General features: G+C 46.4%; 1 protein-coding gene across 1 annotated transcript in view; it reads right to left on the bottom strand.

Annotated features, from left to right (window-relative positions):
- Positions 1-3,488: 3,488 nt before the first annotated feature.
- The window catches only part of Wdr27 (WD repeat domain 27), a 126,088-nt gene continuing 118,750 nt past the window's right edge, over positions 3,489-10,826 (bottom strand). The window contains 5 exon segments of the mRNA XM_029568472.1: positions 3,489-3,635; positions 4,609-4,686; positions 5,112-5,214; positions 5,356-5,564; positions 7,347-7,473. Coding sequence (XP_029424332.1) covers positions 3,489-3,635; positions 4,609-4,686; positions 5,112-5,214; positions 5,356-5,564; positions 7,347-7,473 — 664 coding nt within the window.

A 10,826-nucleotide genomic window follows, 5' to 3' on the forward strand; every position in this document is an offset into this window, starting at 1 on the left:
GTCCAAACTCCCAGTGTCGGTAACACCTAACCTCCAGCAGAACCCAACCTCCACCAACCCTCTGTTATAACAATAACATTCAGTGAGCAATGCAGATTGTAAAGAGCTTTGGCTTGTCCAGGAAGAAATATACATTACAGTAACTTAGGCTTTTTCATTAAAATTCATAGTTAATATACTTAAAATTAATTGTTAAGTAATAAAATATAAAGATGACAGTTAAAAAAGAACTACGATTTTGTCTCCTAATCAATGCTTGGAGATGTAAAAACCTCAATCCACTTGTAGAAGCAGGTAAGAAAGTAGAAAAATCAAAGTAAGGAAAACAGAAAACTTCACTAGTAGAAATAAGTCTAAATATAGTCCAAAGCTATTAATATGTATTTGAACGAGAACGTTTCCCTTAGGCTCCGATAATTTGAACACTTGGCCAGTTGGTAGCACTGTTAGGGGAGGTCATGGAACCCTAAGAGCTGTGGCCTTGCTGGAGGAAGCATGTCACTGGGGGCAGGTTTGGAGTACGTGGCCTCATCCCACTCTCAGCTGGCCTCTCTGCTTCCCATGCCTGCCTGAAGATGTGAGCCCTCAGCTCTCTGCCATGCTCCCCCATGATGGAGTCTTATCGCTCCAGATCAGTAAGACAAATAAACACTTCCTACTTTAGGTAGCCTTGGTCATGTTGTTTTATCACAGCAATAGAAAAGTACTATTACAATCCAAAGTTAATATTTCATTTCTTTATTTACTGGTTTTTGTGAGACAAGGTCTCATGTAGAGTAGGTATCAAACTCACTTTGTAGCTGATGATGACCTGGAAATCCTGATCCTCCTGCTTCCACCTCCTAAGTGCTGGGGTTACAGACTCGGTTTAAATTCCACAGTTAAAAGACTGAGAAAGATCCCAGCACTTGGGAAGCAGAGGCAGGCGAATCTCTGTGAGATCAAGGCCACCCTGGTCTACACAGTGAGTTCCAGGAGGACTGGGGCTAGGGAGTCCTAGTCATAAAGACAGGGTCTTTCTTCACGGAACGTAAATTTTAGAATGTTAAAACTGAATGAAAACAGAACCACATTGTGCCAAAATATGTACACTGAAAAATAAGTAAAATGTTCAGGCTGATAGTCTAGGACATACAAATGAAGGATACTAAACTGAGAAGAAAGGAGAAAAGGGGAGCAGAATTAATGCAGGAAAAGGTAAGAAACCAGTGAGGACCGGCAGGCTGCTCTGTGCCCTGGTGATAGCCTTACCCTTCCCAGCAGCATCAACAGATGCCAGTCTCTCTCTTCTGTCTAAATACTCTGTTTTCTTTTCCTAGATACAATAGATAAAGATAACTTGATCTGTGGGTGCAACTGTCATGAGGCCAGGGAGATACAATTCTATCAAACAAAAAGTATAATTTCCACAGCTAAGGGCTAAATGGAAGTGTGAGTTCTCACTTTTCCTGAGTTCTCTCTTGCAACTTGCTTTTAGATACAATATAGATTTATTTGTCCTGTTTACATATATAGGGAAGGTATTAATGGTATTATGGTGGTTAATTTTATGTAAGTTGGCTGGTGAACAAGGTGTCCAGGCATTTGGTCAAAGAATACTCAGGGCATGTCCCGAGGGTACACTGGCTGAGGTAAGCCGATAATTCTGTGAACTGAACAAAGCTACCGTCCTGCTGTTAGAGGCCTTGGTGGTTAGTTGGAGACCTGAGAAGAGCAGACTACTGAGTCAGAGGAACCTTGTAGTCGGAGGGACCCCCTGACAGATGCTTGAGCTAAGACACTGAGACATGCTACCTTCAAACATGAACTAAAGCTGTGACCCTTCTTGTCTCAGACTAACCTCACCATCACCTCTGCTAGGTCTCCACTCTTCCAGTTTCCAGTCCAAAGAAGTTTCAGTTCCCATGGTCATATGATGCAATTCTGTGTTGCAATCTTACAGTTACACATACACACACACACATGCATGAACACACACACATCATGTGCACATACACATATACATACCACACACATATATACACTCACATCACACACAAACACACATATATCATACTACACATATACACATACATACATACATATATACACACATATACCACACACACCACACATACACACACATATGCAAACATACATCACACACATGTTTGTGGAGAACTTGGACTAGCACATGAGTGTGTAGTTCTGTATTGTTTTCCTTTCTTAAAACAGTGAGAATTTCAAACAATGCATTTGGTCGTATTCAGTCCTCCTTCCCCTTCCCCATTCCCACCTTCTAACTGGCCCCTGCCCAGCTTCATATCCTCTATTATTGTCTTTTTTTTAAGACTTCTTGAGTCTAATCTGTGTTTCCCAAGTGCTCCTTGTACAAGACTATCTCTTGGAGACTGGCCAACCTATCAGGCATCAGATCAGAAAGGAAACTCTCCCTCTCCCAGAATCCATCAAATGCCAATAGGTCCTCAGCTAGGGCTGGAGCTTCCTGCCCACCTTCACCATCCGTGCCGAGCCCTTGTCTGGCTTGGGTTTGCACAGGTCTTATGGGTGCTGTCATGTAGCAACAAAATGACGGTAATATTTTTCTTAGAATTTAAAAAGAGAACAATAGGTGGGTGTGATGGTGCGTATCATTAATCCCAGCACTCGGGAGGCAGAGTCAGGCCGATCTATGTAAGACTGGGGCCCACCTGGCCAACATAGTGAATTCCAGGCCAGCTGGGGTTACAGGAAGACCCTAACCCTTATTAACTCCTGAGTAATGAGGCCATTTTACTATGCTTAATCAACTGTTGTCTCCAAAGATTTTCACAGAATCTCCTAACTGAGCAGCCCTGTATGACTGCCCACACTGCTAACTGAGACCAAATTAAGGCTATGTTCCTGCTCCATGCCACCAGACTCTCTCTTCCAATAGACCCTGAACTACCCCTCCCTACGATGAGCACCCCCCAACTTGAACCAGTTAAGAGTGAAAAGGATGCTCCTGTTCCTTTCTTTTTATGTCTTCAAGGTATGGAATGAAGGAAAATCAGCCTGACAAATGACTAAAGGAACTGACCATCCACCCACCCTGCCTCCACACTCCAGGAGGGAGATATATCTATATCAGAACACACAGCCTCTGGCCTAGACATCTGTTCCTTCTCAGCCTCCTTGCAGATCTGGTTCCTTACCAACCACTTGTAGAAGATACTTCCCCTATCAGAACTCCCCATCTCTCCTTCCCAGGTCCCAGGAGGGAGCTCACCACCACCCAAGAAGGCACGACCCCCCCTTCTGGGATTTGCTGGGCCCACCTAAAAATCCCAGACATCCCCCAACCCCGATGTGTAACCTTCATTCCCAAGGGAAGGTTGCTTGCCCCTCATAGCTAATAAAACTATCTGCATCTGTTGAAAAAAGAAACCTAAATAAATAACCTCTCTGAGGTGTCACTACATGGGTATCCTAGCCAAGCTTCCCACTTCCAGAATCTCCAGCTTGGCTCATGAGCAGCCATAGCAGTTGTTAGATGAGCGCATGACAGTGAATGGGGGCAGCGTCAAGTGAGCAGGGATGAACGCAGGCATGCAGAATGAGCAAATCTGATACCACGTGTACAGGTCACCAAGATCGCCCTTCGCTGTCTCACTCTGTGAATGCATAACAACCAGGAGTGGAGCCACACTGCCCTGGCACTTCCTCCTGGAGAAGGAAGGTTTACCCATGGAGGCTGTTCGCTGCCTGCAGCGAAGGATCAACTCCTGCTTCTAGAACCTTCAACCCAGACCCAAGCAAGCCCAGAATGTGGCAGAAAACCTGGAGGCCGGTGCCTTTCTAACAGTTGTATGAGTACCTGCTAGCCTGACAGACCACGTTTAGACACAAAATGCCTCAAAAGAGCTAAACAGATATTGCACAGTGCCTTTGCTTTTTGCTTGTTTTTATTATCATATATTAATTGTATAAATTGGGTTTCCTTACATGACGTTCACACAGGCATCTAACACATGGGACCGTGTCAACTGCCCCTACCTACTTGTCTCCTCTACCGTATCTTCTGCTCCCTCTGCTCATCTCAAATACTGTCTCTAGGCCCAGCACCTTTTCTAAACACAATAGGATGAAGTTATAAACCAATAACAAATGTAAAACTGGAATTTTAAATTTTATAAAAATTAATACATTTTATACAAGCAAAGGCTCAGAGAACAAACCATAGGGAAACTTGCCAAAGACTTAGAAATGAGTGAACACAGAGCAGCCCCAGGGAAAAATGACAGAGCACAGCAAGAACAGCGCCAAGGGAGAGTCTAGTTGCACCGCTGACATTAATAAGCAAGAAAGAGCAGAGCAGACCCAAGCTTTCCAGCAGCAGGGACAAGGGCGGACTGGACTCAGGGCCAGCAGCCATGAGGGAATAAGAACAAACAGAACAAAGATGGACACAACGGAGCACGAAAACACAACAGGAAACTAAAACCAAAAGGTAGAGCTTGGAAAAGGTAACAAACTGACTAATTTTTATTCAGATGGACTAATAATGAGAAGACTCAAATGACTCAAATCATAAATGAGATGAACATCGCCACTGATTGTACAGAAATTAAATTCTGCAATACATACCTTTAGCAGCTGCACGTCTACACACCGCACTGCACAACCAGAGTCCTCCACAGCCTCCTCCAGCAGGGGCCTTACGCACTTAAAAATACAATTACCATGTATCCAGCAATCCTGCCCCTGCGTGTGTTTGCCAAGGAACAGAAAGTAGGGTCCTAAAGAGATATTTTCACATCCATGCTCACAGCACCTGTTAAAACATGAATGCCACTCGGGTGCCCATCAACGGATCAAGGTATATGCACTATGGATTGTCTGTCCACTGCACATTGTTTGAAAATTCTGCTTCATGGACACATGTTGAGGGCACAAGGCACAAAGCAGTCCATATGAGGTACTGTGAGCAGCCAGACTCAGACGCAAAGTGGACTGGTGGCTGTGAATCTAGGGAAGAGAGTGTCTGATGGGCACCAGTTTTCCAACTTTCAAGGTGAAAGGGTTATGGAAATGGATGGCTCGGTTTCCCCCAGGTCTAAGTGCTTCCTGGTAACGGACAGTGTCAGCACCTGGTGGCCCCATGCTGGCTCCCGCTCTATGAAATGTGGGCTGTTATCAGAGAGAGAGGAGTTGCACTTGGCATAAGATCTGAAGCCAGAAGCAATATTGCATCTGTGGGGGAATTACAGAGATTAGAGACAAAGACTGTCAAAAACTTGGGAAAGGACGCGATTGCACTTCCTGTAACCCTGATTTATCTCACTGGTGTGGCCTGTGTGAGTCACACACTTCTGGGAAGCAGGAGTGCCTCACGTGCTCAGCAGCGTGGTGGCCGACACTGAGCCACCTCTGCAGAGGAGATCACGCTCCCACAGTAGCTGCTGCTCTTGGGTACTTTTTCCTCCTCTTCTGTGGTGAACTCTGCAGTCATGGGCGTCGTTTGTCAGAAGTAGCAATGCACCTTCCTCATTTCGCCTCCATCCACACTGACCCTCCACATATCTGAAAAACTTCTTGGTGGTCTGAAATTTGGACGGCACCACCTAGATGCTGTCTGGTCAGCAGAAGTGGTTGGCTCTCAGGGAAAAGGCATGAGTGTACAAGGGGCAGCCTAGCTGTGTGGTGCTGGGAAATCTCTTCTGAAGTCCAAACACTGCTGCACATTCTCACCCTGAAACAGGAAGGGAAAGGCACAGGCACAGGGCAGGCAGCTTTTGCTATAGAGACAGCACCATGCCACAGCACCTGGAACCCAAAGCACCTCCACAAAGTGTTTCACACACACACACACACACACACACACACACACACACACACACCCACACACACACACCCACACACACCACCCGCCTGGAGAGTACAACAGTGCAACTCTGGGCCAGCCAGGCCATACTGGACATCTGTAGGAGGAGGGCTCACCAGTTCAAGCACTGAGTTAGGATGGCCTGTTGTAAAGTTGACTGATATACTTGTTCACAGCACCCTTAAGTAGATTCCTCCTATGTTCCAGATTCTGTACCAAAATAAATAAAATAATTTATGCCATAAAGACAGTCATCTGGTAAAATGAGGAAGAAAAAACTTACTGCTGAAGGACATCTTACAAAAATGAATGCTCACGATAGGGGAAACGCGAGGGACACGTCTCGGAGCAGGAAGAGGCGTGAAGGCATCGGGAGGCCCTCCCTGGAGCAGGACAACTTGGATGAGCTAGTGTCTCAGGCAACTCTCCTCCTCCACAGATCCTGTACTGTCACTGCTGAGGATGCGCCTGACGGCTGAAGCAGAGTGACGTCACTGACAATCACCTACCCCCAAACCAAAGCCTAAACCTGTTCTGTCTGGTAGAGAACCAGAGGGAAGAGCAGCTTCTCACTGTAAACAGACAGGGATCCACAAAGACGACAGCACCGTCACTCCAGATGACTCCACTACAACTGGTGAATTCAAGCAGCCTTGGTATCCTCTGAGGCCAGACACAAAGACAGGACCAGATCAATCCATTGCGATGACAAGAAATCAAAAGTGTTCAGAAACACAGGTAGAAGGGGCTGTGTGAACAGTGGTCACGAGATCCCAGCCCTCTGCACAGACCACAGCAGGATATTTGGAAAGAGTATGATGAGCTAGATCCAGCTGACCAGGAAAGAGGAAGGACAGCATGCATGTATGCAGAAATAGCACACACATGGCTGTAAACCCAGGGAGGCAGACTCCAGCCCTCTTGGGGTATCTTCTCTAAGTGGATCACTCGGTGGAACAAGAAACCACAGTCCTGTGCCTCAATGCGACGCTCCCACAATACAACTAGTCTGTATCACAGCCTCCCATGTAGGGCCTGCACAGCACATGGAATGGAGTTGTCTGTGTCACATGCTTCCCATGTAGGGCCTGCACAGCACATGGAATGGAGTTGTCTGTATCACATGCCTCCCATGTAGGGCCTGCACAGCACATGGAATGGAGTTGTCTGTTTCACATGCTAAAAAAATCCCATGTAGGGCCTGCACAGCACATGGAATGGAGTTGTCTGTATCACATGCCTCCCATGTAGGGCCTGCACAGCACATGGAATGGAGTTGTCTGTGTCACATGCTTCCCGTGTAGGTCCCTGCACAGCACATGGAATGGAGTTGTCTGTATCACAGCCTCCCATGTAGGTCCTGCGCAGCACATGGAATGGAGTTGTCTATATCACATGCCTCCCATGTAGGGCCCTGCACAGCACATGGAATGGAGTTTCCTATTGCTGCCATGAAAAATGACTGCAAACTGGATTAAAAGGCCAAGAGGGAAGCACATACAGGTGTGTGGGTCACACGTTCAGAGTCGGTCTCAGTGGAGGGTCGGCCTGCCATGTCCATGTATTCCTCTTCTATGAGCTGGCCCCAGCCTGGCTGCAGCCCATTGCCTGTCTCCCTCTTCTGGGCCCTGTGAGCACACAGAGCCCATGTAGTAACTCTAGAATAGTCTCTGTAGTCAACTGATGGGCAACTGACTTCCAGTTGTGACAGTACTCTCTGCTGTCACAAGCTCTGGTGTAGGGTTCAGCTTTCTTTGGGATCGTCACTCGGCTTAGTACAGGCATAGGCACAGTTCAGGAGGGGAACTGGGAACCCAGTCTACAGAGTGAGTTGCTTCCCCAAAACCTACTAACCAGTCCATGAAATTTCTACCATATCAAAATATGGAAAAACCAAGTTATCACATTTCATGAGCTTTTTCAGAATGCGTGGATCACAAAATATCTACTTCATTTTTCTTTGCATGTGTGCTGTGAGGAGACACCCACGGGCATTCTGTAAACAGAGTAACTAGGAAGAGGCAGATGTTGGAGAAACACCGGGCACTCTAACCTTCAGTTCGGAGCTACACCGACCAGCATGAGATGGCTCTTCACACAGTCATGTGCCAGGGCTACATGCAGCAACCCGGGGAAGGCCGGGCAGCTGTGAGACCAATACGCAGGGGAAATTTGTGGCACAGGACTCAGATGATAGGGGTGTGGCAATGGTCCAAGCTGAAGATAATTATAAATGCATGGCGGATGCCCCAGGCTACCAAGGAGTCTTCAGCAGCGTAATAAAAGCTGACCTGCTCCTCACCCAGGCCCTATGTAAATATTTCTGGGAAGTCAAAGTGAGGACCTAGGGAACAGGGGTCCCCTTTCAGTCTTCTAGGAGATAACCCTAGACACTGAAATGCTGGGGGCATGGGGAGGGGGTGACAGGTCAATTCACTTTGAAGTCACCTAAAATCAGCCCGATAAATGATAAACAAATGGACAGAAGGATAAGCAGATCACTATACAGCTATGCAACAAGGCATGCCACTATCTAGCTGGTGGGAGTTCCACGGTTCACTGCAAACTCTGTCAGTGCTGTGAGAACACTTTCTTGGTAAATGTTGATATATTCTGTCTCATGTGGAGTTGTCAGGACAATACTTTATATTCTGTTAACACTATGAAAATCCGCTATTTTAGGTGGGAGGAGGGCTTCCACTAATTAAGTGAAACCACATCTTCTACTTCATATAAATTCCCACCAATCCTTTCATGAAATCTGGCAAACGACACTGAAAAGCACTGCTTCCTGCCACCCTCTCCCATGCAGACCAGCACAGCACCATACAGATGACTTAGCAATTGCCACGTGGTATTCCACGCTGCAGTGAGGTAGATTTCCTTCAGAAATGAAGATAGGCTGTACACCATCATCTCTACCTTAATACCTAAGCTATGCTTAGAACTCTGAAGATTCCGGTGCGTTCCACCAAGCTCAAAGTTGCTTGTGCTCCCTGCCAAGACCTGCTTTTCCTCATGAGCTGCTTTGGAAAGAAAGTGGCTATGTCATTTACTTCTATGCGTACCATGACCAAAGACCGCTTATAGACAAGGTGTTAATTTGGCTTATGGTTCCAGAGGGAGGATCCATAATTGCAGGGGATTCACGGCTGCAGGCAGCAGAAGCAGCAGCTGAGAGCCCTATGTTCAGCAGCAGCAGGAGGCACAGAGTGAATGGAAGTGAAATAAGACTATAAACTCTCAAAACCTGCCCCTGGTGACATACTCCCTCCAGCAAGACTCCATTCCAAAATGACCCATAACCTCCCCAACCAGGTACCAAGTGTTTAAATATCTGTGCCTATGGGAGACATTTATCATTCAAACCATCACAGTGCGTAAGACAGAGGAGGAGGGGAAAAGTGACCCTTCAAAGGCTAACACTGAAAGCTAATACTCCCTGATTTCATAGCATGAGCAATTTACACACCATTTCCATTAAGGCTGAAAGCATCATCCTAAGGCAGATATATGTGTCATTCTTTTCCAAACTGCAGAGAAGCAGAAGTTCATAATGAGTCATTAGTCCCAGGCTATCTGACTCAGACTGGGAAGACTGTGGGGTCACATGGTGGACCGACAGCACTCCTCTGCCCCAACTATCATCCTCAGACCAGGAGCTACCTCACCACTCCTGAGTCTATCAGAAATGCCAAGTCTATCCCAACCAGACTCATCCATCTGGAGCCTGCATCATGACAGGAGCCCAGGGATCCCATGCCCTCAGCCTTCATGCTGTTTCCATGCATTCACAGCCACTGGAAGTCTTGATAAAACATGGGTTCTTGCTCAGTTCCATGCCAGGTTTTTTTTTGTGGGGGGTCCTTTTGAGATAGAGTCTCCCTGTAGCCCCAGCTGTCCTGGAACTCTCTATGTAGACCAGGCTGGCCTTGAACTCACAGAGATCTACCTGCCTCTGCCTCCCAAAGAGTTCTGGGATTAAGGCGTGCACTACCATGCCCAGCTCCACTCCAGGTTTTTACGTTGAGTGGAAGAGGACTTTCTACACATTCTCAGCTGCTGTTTCTCTAGAAACCACCCTTGGTAAAGCTCCGCTGCCTGCCACATGGAGACCACCTCATCTGCTGTGCTTATCAGAAACACACTCACTAATGCCTCCCATGCTGCCAATGTAATAAACACGCTCCCAGAACTTTTCCAAGTATCTGGATTTTTAGTTTCTCCTTACAGTTTCTCAATCCTACACAGTGCATGCTTACACTTTTACCCATCTCTCTGTTTTCAACAGAATTCCAAATTCTCTGCAAATTTGCAGGATTTCATTGGAGCTAAAAGTTGAGCATGTGGGCGGCTTACTTGAAGAATTTCCAGCACGAGTATTTTCCCACTTTTCCATTTCAATCTTCCCTTTGATGGAGGACAGCTGTCACACCCACCCCATTCACTTACCATCTCCAGGAAGACCACAGTCAGGACACATGTAACAGTCTATGCATCACTAAAACAGTCTTCCACAATAGATATCGAGTAACTTCTAATTCTAACCCACTTGCATGCAGACAGAACTTGGAGTAATCAAGAGAAAAGAATTCAAGGGTCGTGTTGGTGCCTGTCTTAATGGAGTACCTCTAGCAGGTATCTGGATTTATAACCCTAAATCTGGCCTGGCCTTGGGGCTAATGTCTGGAAGTCCACTGAGGGAAAGCAGCTCTGATGGGGTAAGAGATCCCAACAGAAATGAGCTCTCACAATACGTTTGCACAAGGACATTAATAGAGCAAAAATTGTTGTTGCAAATTAGAGTTCCCTTTATGCGCCATACTTGGTAAATCTTTTAAACTAAATTTACCATGAAGCTGCCTCTGTACATTTAGTTTCTATGCAGAGAACTGGTACCACACACACACACACACACACACACATAAATTTCCTCTGAACAGAAACACGCCCTCCTGGAGGGAAAGAGGCTAATAAGATT

The sequence above is a fragment of the Nannospalax galili genome, unplaced genomic scaffold, assembly GCF_000622305.1.
Source record: "Nannospalax galili isolate Female #2095 unplaced genomic scaffold, S.galili_v1.0 scaffold60, whole genome shotgun sequence".
Taxonomy (NCBI): domain Eukaryota; kingdom Metazoa; phylum Chordata; class Mammalia; order Rodentia; family Spalacidae; genus Nannospalax; species Nannospalax galili.